This window comes from Propithecus coquereli, unplaced genomic scaffold (genome assembly GCF_000956105.1).
Source record: "Propithecus coquereli isolate 6110/MARCELLA unplaced genomic scaffold, Pcoq_1.0 Scaffold372, whole genome shotgun sequence".
Taxonomy (NCBI): domain Eukaryota; kingdom Metazoa; phylum Chordata; class Mammalia; order Primates; family Indriidae; genus Propithecus; species Propithecus coquereli.
In genome coordinates, this window is record NW_012149419.1 from 2136336 (window position 1) to 2153410 (window position 17075).

The window sequence follows — 17075 nt, forward strand, 5'->3', positions numbered from 1 at the left end:
TGATTAATTTCTTTCTATTTTTAGTAGAGACGGGGTCTCGCTCTTGCTCAGGCTGGTTTCGAACTCCTGAGCTCAAACAATCCGCCTGCCTTGGCCTCCCAAAGAGCTAGGATTACAGGTGTGAGACACCGCGCCCGGCCTAGCCCCTGTGTTTTCATTTGGGAAATAGGTATATAAGGCCACCTAACTCGTAAGGTTGCTGTTTCAATGAACTAAAATAACATATTAAAGGCCTAACAGTACCTGCTCAATCAATTCTCCTCACTCAACTGAACAAATTAGAGGAAAGCACATGAATTACCTTTTTCAGCAGATAATTTACTAACATCCATGGTCTTATTTAGCACTTTGATAGCTAAAGCAAGTGCTGACTTCAAAGTCATTTCTCCTTCTTTGTAGTCTTGTTTCAACATTGACACAGCTGCCTAGAAAACACAAAGAATCAACATAGAGAATTTCCTTTAAGTTTTTGCATTTTTTAGGAATATGAGTTGGTCTGGAAGCATAATACCTGAATTATTATTGGCAGTACAACCAGTACAAACAATTGTGATGGCAGGAAGGGTAGGCATGGGATGGGGTAGGAAGAGGGTTATGGATGCTCTATGAAGGCAGCCTTTAACTACACGTCCTTGGTCTCCCAAGGGATCTGTCATAGAATTCAGGGGATCTATGAACTAGGATGTGAAACAAAACTACAACTTCTAATTTCATAACTTCTAATTGAAAATTGGCATTTAATTACAAATGTAGTTAACAAAGCCCAGTATAGTAGCAGTACATGCAACCCTGTCATCAACAGAAATCAGATATTTTCATATATTAAGGTTGTTGCAGCTATCTTAAAATATTGTTTACATTCACCACTACTTCAAAATTACTGTAGTTATTACACCTTCTGCTAGAGTTTATACACCACAAAAATACTCACAGCACTGTTATTTCCAATGCATGTGGCTTTCCATCCCCCATAATTTCCACTAGGGTCACTTTGATAGAGCTGAAAGCCATAGTGCTTATCCCAGCCAATGTACAGCAATGAAACACCAAAGGGACGTTTTCCTTTAACAAAGAAAAAAAGCCAAACACATCAACAATTTAAATTTAGTATCACTATAGTGTAGTTACTTCAGCTCAGTCAATGTGGCTAAGCCCTTTTCTGTGAAGTTAAGCATTCATAAACTGCTTTTTGTTCTGGCAACCACAGCTTCATTACAAATTCTACTTTGGTTTCCAGGATTTGGACACAGCCAGGAGAGGAAATAAAGATGGAGGACCAGTGCTGAATCTCATTATCATGTAAAAAGCAATGTTTCCAGATTTGAAAATGTTATTTTGGATATCCTATATATTCAAAATAACAATCCTATAGTTATTTTCAATATCCTATTAATAAAACTTATACATGGTGCAAGCAGGTTCATTCATGAAGCAAGAATGTATGAAGTTCTAGTGTTCTAGAGCACTGCAGGATGACTATGGTTAATAATATATAGTTTCAAATAGCTAGAAGGATATTGAAAGTCCCAACATAAATGATAAATGTTGGAGATAATGGATATTCTAATTATCCTGATCTGATCAGTATACATTGTATGTATCGAAACATCACTATGCTCCCATGAATATCTACAATTGTTATTTGTGAATTAAAAAAACAGGTATATGAAAAAATGCTCAACATTACTCATTAGGGAAATGCAAATCAAAACCACAATGAGTTGATATCTTACCCTAGTTAAAATGGCTATTATTAAAAAGACAAAAAATAACAGAAGCTGGTGAGGATGCAGAGAAAAGAAAACTCATACACCAATGGTCCCCAAACTTTTTGGCACCAGGGACCAGTTTCACGGAAGACAATTTTTCCATGAATGGGGGTGGGGGGAGGCGGAGCTCAGGCGGTGATGCAAGCAATGGGGAAGGGGAGAAGGGAGCGGCTGCAAATACAGAGGAAGCTTCACCTGCTGTGCTGCTGTTGCATCGCCCCCCCCCAGTTTCATGGAAGACAATTTTTCCACAGATGGGTGGGGTTTGGGGGGGTGCAGCGGCATTCTGCAGCAGTCCTTAACAGGCCACAGATAGTGGTCTGTGGCCTGGGGGTTGGGGATGTAAATTAGCGCAGGCACTATGGAGATTTCTTAAAAAAACTAAAAATAAAACCATCATACGATCCCGTAATCCCACTACTGGGTATTTATCCAAAGTAAAAGAAATCAGTATATAAAAGAGATACCCACAGGCACATGTTTATCACAGCACTATTCACAACAGCAAAAATATGGAACCAATCTAAGTGTCCATCAACGGAAAAATGGATAAAGAAAATGTGGGGCCGGGCGCGGTGGCTCACGCCTGTAATCCTAGCACTCTGGGAGGCCGAGGCAGGAGGATTGTTTGAGCTCAGGAGTTGGAAACCAGCCTGAGCAAGAGCGAGACCCCGTCTCTACTAAAAATAGAAAGAAATTAATTGGACAGCTAAAAATATATAGAAAAAAAAAATTAGCCAGGCATGGTGGCGCATGCCTGTAGTCCCAGCTACTCGGGAGGCTGAGGCAGTAGGATCGCTTGAGCCCAGGAGTTTGAGGTTGTTGTGAGCTAGGCTGACTCCATGGCACTCTAGCCCGGGCAAAAAAAAAAAAAAAAAAACCCAGAAAATGTGGTACACATACAAAATGGAATACTATTCGGCCACAAAAAAGAATGAAATGTTATTTGCAGCAACATGGATGGAACTAGAGGTCATTAAGGGAAATAAGCCAGTCACAGAAAGACACATATTCCATGTTCTCACTCCTATGTGGAAGCTATAAAAGCTGACCTCACGGAGGCAGAGAATAGAATGACAGACACCAGCGGCTGGCATGGCTGTGTAGGTGGGATAGGGGATGAAGTGAGGCTGTTTAACAGGTACAAACACACAGTTAGATAGATATAAGTTCTAATGTTCCAGCAGAGTAGGGTGACTATCGTTAGCAACAACCTATCGTACATTTTAAAGTAGCTAGAAGAGAGGACTTGAAGTGTTTCAAACACACAGAAATCACAAATACTCAGTGACGGATACCTCGAATACTCTGAATCGATCATTACACATTCCATGCATGTGACAAAATATCACATGTACCCCATAAATATGTAAAATACTATGTATTAATTTAAAAAAGGAAAGTGTTTAATTTTCAATTTCTTTTTACTGTCTCAAAAGGTTATTACTTATAAAATGTTTTAACTTTTTGGAATAAAATTTCCAAAAAATTCAGTACCTCCAAACTGTGTATAAGCTTGTTTGATATCACAGAGTGCTGTAACCAACTGCTCACAAGGAATTGGCTCCTGATACTGTAATAAATACCTAGGATAAAGAGATTGGCATATTAACAGTTTTCTCTAAAACACAGATACACTCTAAGGAAGACACACTCTGAAAAGAAATCGAAGCCATGGGGATAACCTAACAGTCACACGTATTTGAAAAGGGAGGAGGAGGAAACATGTCTGCATTCTCATATCCTTATGGAAAATAACATTTTGTAAGTTTGGTTAAAAAAAACCCTGTAATTTTCAATTAATAGACTTTAATGACTTTAGTCTTTGCAAAGGTGAGCTATCCTTAGAAACATCTAATTTCTCTACCAGTTATGTTACTTATGACCGTACCTTTGAGCAATGAGCCTCAGTTCATTAGTCAGAACATTAGCATCAGAAGTTATACCCGCCACACTGCAAGCCATGTCCCTTGAAGAAAAGAGAGAGACTGATCTGAGAGCAGATACTTGCAAGGGGCATTTACAAATATTAAAAGCACCAAGTTCTATCAGAGATTTACCATGCTTGCTTCACAGCTGCTACACCCTTCAGGAAAAAACTACATAAGTTTTATCTTTGTAGGAGACATTTACTCGATGCCATTCAACAGGAAAGATAAACGAATGCAATGTTAGGTTTTTCAGCAGATGTGTCTATCATCACCACCCTGTAAACAGGGCAAGAGAATTAACAAGAAGCTAAAGTAAATCCCAAGAAGATTCAGCAACAAAGAAGAAAAACGTTTTGCTAGACAGACTACCCCATGCTCTTGGGTAGTACCCTGACTCCTAAGGGCTGGCTTGATGGGGGTGAGGGTGAGGGGGAACGAGGGCAGGGGTGGGGTTTACAAACCTGCCGAGGAAGTCCAGGGCTACCGGCCTACTAGGGGCGCATTTGGGGTTTTTTGCCTCTGTTTTCTGGAGGGCTGCCGGGTGGTCCTAACAGCCTAGATACTTGCTGTGACTACGCCCAGCCAAGCCTGCAAGCTGCTGAGTGGACCCAACAGTGGCTCTGTGGAGGGATGACACAACCTTGGACAACTGTATCAAAAGGTGCTGATAACTGGCATTTAAGAGGGTCACCACTGGAGGGAAAGTCTCTAACTAGCATAGCCAGCTCTCCACTAGCTGCGAAATGCTGCATACCCCGATATAACGGAAATCTCACAAAGTGTACAGAGCTTTGGCTAAACTGTTTCCAGACCTCCAAGAGATCTGTTCTTTGGTAGGATTCAGTATGATTCAACAAAATTCCTGAGTAGCTCTTCTACATAATACTTTGAGGGCCTGCTATATACCAGACGCTGTGCTATTTCACTCATTTTATTTCATTAAATTGCCACAACCACTCTAGGAGGCTTTGAGGCCCAATGAAGTTAAATAATTAGTACAAAGTCACACAGCCAGCACGGGTGGTGCCCGGACTTGAACCTCAATCCGTGTGACTGCTAAGTCTGTACTACACAATGCTGTTTCTCCAGTAAGTGTTTGGCCCTGCACTTAAAAGGAATAATACATGGTATTGGGCCTCAAGGAGGTTTCAAACAAAATAAGTTAAAAGCACAAATTTTCACAAGTAAAACCACAATAAACCGTTCAATTCTACCATGTTAAATGGAAGAGCCTTCCGAAATTACGCAGATCCCACTTATGTGAGAAAGCAAGATATTAAAAAAAACTCTTTCCTAAAATCTCACTTACTCATTGAGTTTATAAATTTTTTCGGAAAAAAAGACTTCATCAAGAAGCTTGTGGATGTTGCGTCTCTCTGCTGCAAGCAAAACACCGTCGTTTGCTAAAATTCCCAAACAGGTGCCTGCATGTCCAATAGCTTCCATGGCATATTCAACTTGGTATAAGCGACCTATAAAACACAAGCAGTGAGAAGCCAAGACTCTCCTCTGTGGTCTTGCACCACTGGTTCAAGAGAAATCAGTAAAGACACTAGCAGGCTACAAACAAGAGCCCTACTTTTACTCTTCTATGATGCATGGTGACTAATTAATTCAAAGTACAAAAAGGGTGAATACTATAACTACAAGAAAAGTTTGCAGGTTTTTTTCCCAAAAAAGTCTAACACTTTCAAAGAATTTTTACTTGAGGCAGATTCAACAATGTCTGTTTTACCTTCTGGAGAAAATATAGTGGTCCTGGAGTCATATCTTCGAGACTGCAAAGGAAAAGCATACAAGTGATTCCTGCCCACTGAAAGTAAGCTCACAAATCATCTTATGAAATCTACTCTGTACACAAAGTTCAATGTGTGAGAAGAAACTGATAAGGAAGAAGACATCATTCCATTTCAATCTTCTCATGCAAGTCTATAAGTGGAGTACAAGCAATACTATTTATTAGGCTACAGTTTATTGGCATATGCATTAACTCACCATGTTTTCTGAACTTTATATAATTCCTGTAAAAATAAAATTGGATCATTAAAATAAAATTCACAATTTAAAAAGGATTTCCCGACTTTACAAATCTGTTTTATTCACTCCCTTTATTCAGCTAACACTTATGATGCTCCTGCTAAGTGCCAGGCACTATGCTCGAGGCTGGAATACCAAGATGCGTAAAACCAATCCCTGTCCCGAAGAGCTCATACTAGTCTGGCAATTAGGTGAGAGAGGCGGTTATAGTAATGTGGAAAGAGGCACCAAAAAAAAAAATGAGAGATGCAGAAAATGAAAGTAAATTAGTTTCTGCTATAGAATGAGGACAAAAAAAAATTTTTTTTAAAAAAAGGTAATAAAAAAGAAATGAAAGTAAATTAGTGACGGGAGAAGCAGAAGTAAGTCTGAGAACCCTCAGGTTTAAAATGAAGAAGAGGGGAAGAAAGGAAGGACAGTCCAGGTAGAGCAGAAAGTGTGAGTAAAGGGTACTGGGGTAAGACCGCTTAGTGGGCAAGAGACAAACCGCCAAAGTTTAGAAAAACAATATAAACAAGTCTTAGAGTTAAGCTAGTATCCAAATCACGTAGAGCCTTGAATGCCAAGCTAAGAGGACTCAGTGAGGCCTTCCCCACAAAGTGATAAAGGGTCTTGAACTTGGTCGGGGCAGTAATCTTGGAAGACATCATTTCCATTCCTGCAAAAGACAACACCAGGGGCTCAGCGTGATTTACTAGAAATGTCTCAGAGTCCAAAGCCCACATTCCCAGATTTTAGAATACAGGAAATCAAGACTGGAAAGGTAAACTGGGATCAGGTACTGGAGGGCCTGCGTGCCCAGATAAAAACGGAATTTTATTTCTTAGTCAATGGGGCTCCGCCGAATGATCCCGAGCCCAAGGGCCACAGCAACTCACTGGCATTTAGAAAGATCACTCAGGCAGCCAGTTATGAGACAGTTCCAATAGGCAAGTGCAAGGGAAGGATGGCCGTGAGCGGAAAGGCCTGGAGGACACAAAAGAGGCCTGCCAAGGGGAGTCTGATTCGCGCGCAAACACAACTTTCTGTTGTCCCCACGCCTGACGCCGCACGATCTCGAGTTCACCGGCACCTGCAGCAGCGCTAACTTGCACGTTCCGGACCACGGGGACGAAGCCGCCGCGACCCCGCGGTCCTGCCCACTCGCCCGGCCCTGGCCCTGCGGTCCAGGCTGGACACGGGAAGCCCGGGGGCCGGTCCCCGCGGCCGGCCCGTCACGGAGACGGCGGGTGCAGAGTCATCGTGCCCACGGCTCCCCGGCGGCGCCCGCAGGCCGGGACCGGCTGCCTGGACGTTTACGGACCCCCGCCCCGGGGAGAGCGGCCAAGCTTCCGCGGGCCCTTAGGAGGCAAAGGCTCACCGGAGGGAAGACCGACAGTCGAAATACACACCGAGCCCCTTCCTCCGCGGGAGAAAAGCCACCAGCAAAGCCAGAATAAACCCTGCCAATATGGCCGCCGCGCGTGCGCACAGCGCGGGGGCGGGGCGGCCGAGGACGCGGAAGTCCTCCTGGGGGCGGGGCGGGGCGGGGGCTGGCTGCCCTCGTGGGAGCTGCGGAGCTGGGGGGCGGCGCCTCCTGCTGGGGTTCTCAGCCGGCGGAGGGTGGAATACCGCGGGGGGGAGGGCAGGAAGACCCTAGGCAAGCAGAAGGTGGAATTACTGCAGCTCACTTCCTTCTACGCTTTGCGCTTTCACTTTCGCTTTCTCTTCACTGCCGTTCAGTCACGTAGACCTAGGAGAGCGGCAGTGTGCACAGGCCTGCTAATTGCTTATCGTTCTGCCCTGTTCCCCCAAATGGCCCCACCAGCACCGGACTCTACCTTCACCCTGCCTCCTCTCACCATCGCCCTTCTAGAACCTGGCTTCCCTATTTACTGCGATGCATGCATTTTGGGACATGTAAATTATGATAGGGTTCCCATTTTGGGGAGAATTTTCTCTTTGGTCTCCTCTGCTTTTCTCCATGTCAGAAAGGATTTCCCCAACCTAGTTAAAGCAATACCCTACCACCACCACCACACTCGCAGCATGTTATCTTCTCTGCTGAAATTGCCGTGCTTGTTTGTGTTCGTCATCCATCTCTCCACTCGTTTTCTCATCCAGCTTTAATCCCTATGTATACTATCTACTATTCATGTTTAGGTTTTTTTCAAGCTAGAAAGTTGACTAGGTCTGGGTTAATATGTAGTCATTTGCTCACGGTCTCTCCCAGGAAGCAGCCCGTTGGGCAGGGACTTTTGTCGTCTTCATGTTGGGTGCAAAATTATTGGGGGATATGAGCTTTGAAGAGATAGCTCGGAAATGAGTTGCATTTTGAGGTCTCTCCCGTCATCTCTGCTTTCCAAGCACACAGGGAGGTGAGCCAAGGCAAGGTGGCAAAGGGCCATGCTCAGATAGGTGGTGCTTTGAAAGCATCCTCGGGTGTTGCACTTACGGCATCTCTGAGGGCACCTGCCTGCCATCTTAGTTCATTCTGCAGAATTCAGCAATCATGAAGTTTTAAGTGAGAGGTAGGATTTCTTAGGTCAAAAGAGGAGGGATCAGTTGAGATAAAAGACTAGAAGAATGAGTTTGACAAGTTTGGGTAACAGTTCAGTCTGGCTGGAATGGAGGAGATAGTGTAGGAAGTAAAAGAGGAAAGGCATTTGAGGCCAAACTGTAGAGTGCCTTCAATGCCAGATTTTTTTCTGATCAGTAATAAGAGGATCAAAGTGATGTTTTAGGATGATGAGCCCTCAAGATATCCCAACCAATAAGTTCCTTTTACAATGTGCCACTGATGCTTCCCATTGAAAGGTTCTATGTCCCTTTGCCCTGAATCTGGGTGAGCCTGTGACTATGGTGCAAGTGGTATCATGTGACTTCCCAGAGTAGGTAGTAAAAGGGGCTATAGTTCTGTCTTGTTCTCTCGGGATGGTTGTTCTCGGAGCCCAGGCACTATGCTTTGAGGAAGCAAAGACCACATGGAGAGGTGTTTGGCCAACAGCCTAGATGAGGTCCCAGTGTCACCTGTCAGATAGGTAAGTGAAGATTCCTCCTGGTGATTCTAGTCCCTGGTGATTGAGTCTCTCGCAGGCACCAAATCCCCCCCTGCCTTCAAGTCTTCCTAGCATTGTGGAGCAGAGACAAGCTGTCCCAGGACCTATCTGAATTCATGACCCACAGAAACCATAAATGATTGTTTTAAGTTTTAAGGCACTAATTTTTTGGTTAAATTATCACACAGCAATGTATGTAACCAGAATTTTTATCTGCCTCTAATATGAAGTATGTAGGTTAGGGAAACTAAGAAGCCCAGAAAGTAAAGTTCTGTTGTAGTCCAGAGAGGATAAAAGTCTGGACAGAAAAAGACACTTGCAAGAGCAAAGAGTCTTTGCCAAACATATGGTATTGATTTCTAAATCTAGAAATGGGTTTTCTCCTCATTGGTTGAAAGGCCCAGGACCTGGCACTTGTAGAAGTGTGTTCATTCTTGTAGTTTATGCAACAGATCTTTCTCGGGTCTGCTAGGGGCTTGGCATGGTGCTAGGTCCTGAAGGTTATATGAAATAAATATTATTCAGTTTATGCACTGTATTAAGTCAGGGTTCTCCAGAGGAAAGGAACCAATAGGATGGATGGATCGATAGATAGAAGGGGATTTATTATGGAAATAAATTATGGAAGCCAAGAGTCCCATAATGTGCTGTCTGCAAGCTGGAGAACTAGGGGAGCTGATGGTGTGAGTCCTGGAGTCCAAAGGCTGAGAACCTGGAGTTCTGATGTCTGATGGCAAGAGAAGACGGATGCCCCAGCTCCAGAAGAGAGACTGAAATCATCTTTCCTCTGCCTTTTTGTCTACCTGGGCCCTCAGTGGACCACCCACATTGGTGAGGGGGGATCTTCCTTAGTCTGTGATTCAATGCCAATCTCTTCTGGAAATATCCTAACAGACATACTCAGAAATAATGCTTTACCAGCTATCTGGGTATCCTTTAACCCAATCATAGATATCCCCTAACCCAGTCAAGCTGACACCTAAAATTAACTGTCACAACCACCCAAGAGTTTATAAAATACATGGAATTGACTAATTAGAGATAAACTAGAACAAACACCAAATAGTAAAATATCAATGCAGTGCAGCATGTATTTAAATATTGAAATAGTGGTAAGCAATATTTGCATTAGGAATTGAGTGGAAGGGAATCCACGTTAGCAGAAGTAATCAAGAGAGAAATCTGTAGGGTTTCATCATAGAAGAGGATGAACACTGGGCTGGGAGTGAAACCCAAGTTTCAGTCCACTTTTCTGGTCCCCAGTTTCCTGAATGATCAAGCTAGATAAAAACCAGCTTTTTAAATTTGAGAAGCATAAGTGCTTCCATGTGAATGATCTCATTTGTTCCCCCTAACATGTGTGTGTGTGTGTGTGTGTAGGGGGATGGGGAGGAGGGGAGAGGGAGAGGAAGTAGTGTGGGACCCTGCAGTGGTTAACAGCATCGTCTGTATCAGAAAGACCTGATTTAAGCAGTGGCTCTCTTTAATCAAATTAGTTCAATTTTTTAAGCCTCAATTTCCTTATCTGAAAATGGGATTAATCATAATAGTACTTCCCTCATGGGTTTGTTGTGAAGACTAAATGAGATAATGTGTGTAAAATACTTAGTGCTCAATAAATGTTGGCTTTTATTATATATTGCTAAAAACTTTAAAAGGCAGGAAAGACAGAGATTCTTAAAATTCTATGATTATAAAAACCAGTAGGGCTCAGTGATTGAATATGAAAGAAATAAGCAAAAAATTACTCTAATATTTTGAGTTTGGTTAACCTGGAATATGTTTGATTTGTTTAATAAATATTTATTGGATCCCAACCATGTGCCAAGCGTTGTGCTATGTACTGGCATTATTCTCTTGTGAAATCCTCACAACTAACTCTATGAGATCGGTACTACCATGACCCCAATTTTACAGATAAGGAAATTGAGACAGAGAAGTTAAAAATGAATGATATAAGAAAATTCAGAGAAACACTTATTTTGGCAAGTGTAAATAGGTGGGCAGGCAGATAGGTATAGAACTGATGCCTATTCATATATTTAGAAAGAGACATATAGATATAGAATCAATGCGTGTTCATATATAGAAAGAGATAACTATTGAAAAGGTGTTTGAATGGCCAGGGTTCTAGACTTGAGTCGTTTGTAGAAAATGAATAGTTAAAACTATAAGAATAAGCAAATAGCCATTTACTAAGTCATACTAAGGGAGACATAAAGAGAAATCGGTGAAGGAAATGCAGTGGTATAATTTAAGCCAAGTATATAGTGAGCTCCAGTTTATGGTCATACAAAAAGAAACATAAATTATAGAGAATTTAAAAATATCTGCTTAGGGACATTCCCGGTATTAGTCTGAAAACTAACCATTATATTTAGGTGGCTCAGGGGTTAGTGGCCTTGCCTGGATGTCTTTATCTGCTTCCTTGCAGTTCGCATCTTCCAGCATCTATCTCTGCAGTTCCAGTTTCATCTACCCTTTCAAACAAGCTAAAAAATGTTCTCGAAGAATACCTTCTGTGTTTTACCCTAAGGCATCTTAGTGTGCGCCTTCCCCAGCCTTTCTTCTAACATACATTCATTCTGCAAGTATTTGTAAAGAGTTCTCTGTGGGAAAGGCACTGTAGCAGGTGTGAGAAGAAGGGATGAGACAAAAATAAGCTTTACATGGTCTCCGCCCTCAAATAGCCCTCAGGCTAGATGACTGCACAACCATGATCCATTATGCAAAGTGATATGCCATGAAAAAGACACAGTACAATGGGATTCTAGAGAAAGAAGAGATCAGAGAAGGTTTCATAGAACTGGTGATACGTTAGCTAGGTCTGTATGTTATGTCCAGTTACTTAAAATATGTGAATATATTTATACATATATATTCCTTTCAAAGTTTAAAAAAGTCATTGATTCCAGGGTGAACAGACCTAGAGATTATCTGATTCAAAATATCATTATATGTGTTTTATATACAAGGCAAGCAAGACCCACAGAAAGACATGCTTGCTTATGCAGTACTTTCTTAAGTTTAAAAACCGGTCATGAGATTGCTTGAAGACCTTAGAAGTTTCATGTGCTTTGTCATACTCAGAATTGATCTGTTCCATTAGTTCATTTTTAACTATGCGGGAAAGTCCTTTGATGTGGTTCTTTTGGGTTTTTAATTACTCAAGTTAATGTGAACTTTTGTCTAGTCACATGGAGATCCCACATTCACAGGACTTTGCAGTTTCAAACCAGATTTCCTCTACGGCTTTCTGGCCCATGTCAAACATTTGCTGTAAGTGCTTCCACCCAGTTTTTGCAGTAATCATGAGATAGTCTTTGTTCTCTGGGTATAGCTGGCAATAGTGTGCATCAATGACAAGTGACTGACAAAAACGACTGCATACAAGTAGAAACAAAGCACCCCTCTCTACAGCTGTCAGTGGGATTATACTCTCAAACCCTGCAAGGACATGGCCTCCTACTTGTATGGGATTCTTGCTTTCAATCATCATGTACATGATGGCGATTGCCACTTCAAATACATAGTAGCCATAGCTCATGTCATCAAAGTCTAAAATCCCAGACACTTGATATTCAGCATCTCCACAGGCTGACTTGCTGGACTCTATTAAAATGTTATGGTCGTTAAGATCTCCATGATTGATACCTGAAAGTAGAAAAATCATGTAAAAAGTTATTTAATATCCCAATTCATTGTCTTTCCATTCTCTTTCTTAGGCAAGGCCATTCAAATAATTTGATGAGCAGTCAGAGATAAAGGGCCAAACCATATTTTTCCTGAAATAAAATAATTTCCTCTGAAAAGGATAAAAGGAGTTAATTTTGGGTTTCTGTTTTTGCTTTTGCTTCTCATCAATACAAGGCCAGAAGATGGAGATTGCAGTCCCTGCAAATAGCTGATTTTGGCTATTGGAAGAGTAAAGTGAAAAGGAGTACTGCTCAAAACCAGAAATGTTTCAAAAGAATATAAACATAATCATATTATTATAAGAGGCAAGGGGTTCTAGAATGGACCAGATGTACCTTTATTTTCACCTAGGCTTTCCAAAAAATTTTTCTGGGCCGGGTGCGGTGGCTCATGCCTGTAATCCTAGCACTCTGGGAGGCCGAGGCAGGAGGATTGTTTGAACTCAGGAGTCTGAGACCAGCCTGAGCAAGAGCGAGACCCCGTCTCTACTAAAAATAGAAAATAAGTTAATCGGCCAACTAAAAATATATAGAAAAAATTAGCCGGGCATGGTGGCGCATGCCTGTAGTCCCAGCTACTCGGGAGGCTGAGGCAGAAGGATTGCTTGAGCCCAGGAGTGTGAGGTTGCTGTGAGCAAGGCTGACGCCACGGCACTCACTCTAGCCCAGGCAAAAGAGTGAGACTCTGTCTCAAAAAAAAAAAAAAAAATTTTCTGATGACAAGGTAATTCTGAATTTCCCCCATTTTTTGATTAATAGAATAGTGGTGATATTTTAAGTCAATACTACTCAAAGTGGGGTCTGTGGCCAGTGTTGGTCTACAAATGTTACAAGTCTGCATGAGTTAAGAACAGAAATTGAGAGTGTTTAGAAGATTTTATAGCAATTTGACATCCAAAAGTGTGATCAGTGGCTTTGTTGCATTGAACAGAGAGTAGACCAGTTTGAGTTTTGTCAAACTTGCATGGTTAGTGACATGTGGCATGAGCTATGAATTAATCATGTACAGTAGGGCCATATGCTAGGCTATGATGGGTTGTGGGTGGGCGGGGAAAAACCCCAAACTTATCTTTTACAACGGATAGTTTGAGAAGCACTGATTTAAGCCACTAAAGATGGGCACGAGATGGGCACGAGATGGGCATGTCCATGAGCAGTAAAGGTCACATACTTTCTAATAAGTACATAATTTTAACTTCTAAATATAATAGAAATATCTTCTGTATGAGTAGGATTACACAAATCATGCTTAAGTAATGTAGCTCATTGAGTGGCACATATAAGCAATGAACATTACATCACAGATTTTAAACTATACATTCTGAAATTGGGATATATCATACAATTGACTCAAAATATTTAAAGCAAAAATTGATAGAAATACAAGCAAAAAATAGACAATCTGCAATCATAGTGGGAGATTTAAAATACACTTTACTTAGTAATTGTTACAACAAACAGACAAAAAAATTAGAGAAAGATATAGAAAATTTAAAGAGGATTAACAAACTTTCCCTAATGGGCATACGTGTAACTCCTTACTCAACAACTTAATACACTTTCTTTTTGAGCACACATAGACCATTTATTAACATTTATCAAATACGGCATCATAAGGTAAATTCAAAAGACTGGAATCACACAAAGCTATTCTGTCTAGTATGGTAGCCACTAGCTATACATGGCCATTTGAATTCATTAAGATTAAATAAAATTGGCCGGGCGCGGTGGCTCACACCTGTAATCCTAGCTCTCTGGGAGGCCGAGGCGGGCGGATTGTTTGAGCTCAGGAGTTCAAAACCAGCCTGAGCAAGAGACCCCGTCTCTACTAAAAATAGAAAGAAATTAATTGGACAACTAAAAATATATAGAAAAAAATTAGCCGGGCATGGTGGCCGCATGCCTGTAGTCCCAGCTACACGGTAGGCTGAGGCAGGAGGATCGCTTGAGCCCAGGAGTTTGAGGTTGCTGTGAGCTAGGCTGACGCCACGGCACTCACTCTAGCCTGGGCAACACAGTGAGACTCTGTCTCAAAAAAAAAAAAAAAAGATTAAATAAAATTGAAAATCCCATTCCTCAGTTGCACTAGCCACATTTCAAGCACTCACTAGCCACACAGTGGCAACTATACTGGACAACACTGATACAGAACGTTTCCTTCATTAAAGAAAATCCTGAATCAAGTATGTTCTCTGACCACGGTGTAATTACAGTAGAAATCAATAATAAAAAGATAACTAAAAAGTTCATCCTATTTTGGGGAAAAGGATTTATACTTCTAAATACCCATGGGTGAAAAGAAGAAATCTTAACGTAAATTACAAAATATTCTGAACTAAATGAAAATGAAAAACTATGTACTTGTGGTGTCCAACTTATATTAAAGATGTTGACAGCCATATTCTCACATAAAGTACTTCAAATGATAGGCAATTAAGATTAAGAATCTCAGAGGACATTCAAGGTAAACTGTTGAAAAGAAGCCTTAGCAATGATGCCAGAGCAACTGATCTTAAAACAGTATAAAAATAATGAAAGAAGCAATAATGAAAGACAGAATGAGGAGGAGAAATCTAATATTTTCTTTCTATTGGAACAGAAAATGGGCCTAACAAAAATTCACTTCTACATTTTGTACTTTAAGAACAACAGGATTGACTGCTAATGGGTATAGAGTTTCTTTTTGAGGAGATGAAATGTTCTAACATTAGATTATGGTGATGATTGTACAACCCTGTGAATATACTACAAAACATTGAATTGTATACTTTAAATGGGTGAATTGCATGGTATGTAAATTATATTTCAATAAAGCTGTAGAAGGAGAATAGATTATTTTATCTTCAATTTATAAAAGATTTTCAATAATGTATTGTTCAATAAATAATAAGTCTCAAAATGGAATGGATTTTTAATAAACTCTTAAGCCAGACTGCTTAAGAGTCACCCCCCACAAAAAAACATATCCTCGTGAGGTGCAACTAGAGCTATATTTAGAGCTATAATTTTTAACCTTAAATGCAAATATTAGAAAAAAAGAAGAAAAATGCCCAGCGTGATAGCTCACTCCTGTAATCCTAGCACTTTGGGAGGCTGAGGCAGGAGGATCACTTGAGGCCAGGAGTTCAAGACCAACCTGAACAACATAGCGAGACCCCATCTCTATAATAAAATAGAAAAATTAGCCAGGTGTGGTGCTGCACAGCTGTTAGTCCCAGCTACCTGGGAGGCTGAGGGAAGAGGGCCGCTTGAGCCCAGGAGTTTGAGGCTGCTGTGAGTTATGATGATGCCACTGCACCACTCTAGCCTAGGCGACGGAGTGAGACTCTGTCTCAAAAAGAAAAAAAAAAAAAAAAAAAGGCAAAGGACTTGAATGGGCACTTCACAAGAGAATATCCAAATGGCCAATAAATAGGGAAATATATTTTAAAACCACAATGAGAAACCATTACACACAAACAAGATTGACAAAATTTTTAAAAGGCTGACAATACCTAGGGTGTAGAACAATGAAAACTTTCATACTCTGCTAGTAGTAGTATAAACTCACACAATGATTTTTGAAAACTGTTTGGCATTAGGTGAATGGTGGATACCATTTTAATGAGATAAAGAAGATTGGAGGGAAAATTGGTTTGGGGGGGAAAATGGGTGAGGGGGACAAAAACCAACTCTGTTTTTATGCTGCAACCTTCATTGTTTTACACAAAGTAAGCAAACAGCAAAAGAGACACACACTGCCGGTCCTAGGCCTTGCTAGAAATGCCCTTTAGTTCCTAGCCCTTTAACCAGCACTTTTTTTTTTTTTTGAGACAGAGTCTCACTCTTTTGCCCGGGCTAGAGTGAGTGCCGTGGCATCAGCCTAGCTCACAGCAACCTCAAACTCCTGGGCTCAAGCGATCCTCCTGCCTCAGCCTCCCGAGTAGCTGGGACTACAGGCATGCGCCACCATGCCCGGCTAGTTTTTTTCTATATATATATATATATATTTTTAGTTGTCCGATTAATTTCTTTCTATTTTTAGTAGAGACGGGGTCTCGCTCTTGCTCAGGCTGGTCTCGAACTCCTGAACTCAAACAATCCGCCTGCCTCGGCCTCCCAGAATGCTAGGATTACAGGCGTGAGCCACCGCGCCCAGCCTTAACCAGTACTTAATGCTGGTTGAAAAGGCTGGTTACATCTAGATACATACCCTGGAAACGCTTGTCCATATACATGGGGAGATATGTACTAGAGTGTTCCTTGCAGCATCATTTATGTAGCAAAAAACTGGGAAGCAACCTAAAATTCCATCGACGAGAGAAAGGACTGAAAAATTACAGTACATTCAAATAAATTTTGGTATATTCGTACTATGGAATACTATTCAGCAGTTAAAACTAACAAACTAAACAAACTAGAACTACATATATTAATAGACATCATGCTGAAAAACATGCTGAATTTAAAAAGCAGGCTGCAGAATGATAATTCAGTGTGATGCCATCGATATAAAGTTTAAAAAATGTAAAACACTGCTATAAACTGTTTGTAAGTCACACATATGTAGTGTGCAAATTTATTTAACAGTAAGGAGGAGGAGATAAGTGGAATCATGTAAAGCTT

General features: G+C 41.1%; 2 protein-coding genes across 4 annotated transcripts in view; both read right to left on the reverse strand.

Annotated features, from left to right (window-relative positions):
- The window catches only part of PSMA4 (proteasome (prosome, macropain) subunit, alpha type, 4), a 9670-nt gene extending 2483 nt beyond the window's left edge, over positions 1 to 7187 (reverse strand). Inside the window, exons 1-8 of one of the 3 annotated variants that reach the window (XM_012651880.1) lie at positions 7098 to 7187; positions 5696 to 5721; positions 5436 to 5478; positions 5010 to 5172; positions 3661 to 3738; positions 3267 to 3355; positions 932 to 1062; positions 302 to 425 (exon numbers count right to left, since the gene is read on the reverse strand). In XM_012651880.1, the coding sequence (XP_012507334.1) occupies positions 302 to 425; positions 932 to 1062; positions 3267 to 3355; positions 3661 to 3738; positions 5010 to 5172; positions 5436 to 5478; positions 5696 to 5698 (631 nt within the window). In that variant the 5' untranslated portion in view covers positions 5699 to 5721; positions 7098 to 7187. Of the gene's footprint in view, positions 1 to 301; positions 426 to 931; positions 1063 to 3266; positions 3356 to 3660; positions 3739 to 5009; positions 5173 to 5435; positions 5479 to 5695; positions 5722 to 6809; positions 6830 to 7097 lie in introns of those variants that run through there. The other 2 variants (XM_012651882.1, XM_012651881.1) reach the window with 2 other exon arrangements.
- Positions 7188 to 11017: 3830 nt separating this feature from the next.
- HYKK (hydroxylysine kinase) overlaps positions 11018 to 17075 on the reverse strand; it is a 22816-nt gene continuing 16758 nt past the window's right edge. The window contains exon 5 of the mRNA XM_012651870.1: positions 11018 to 12429. Coding sequence (XP_012507324.1) covers positions 11969 to 12429 — 461 coding nt within the window. The 3' untranslated portion in view covers positions 11018 to 11968. The remainder of the gene's footprint in view (positions 12430 to 17075) is intronic.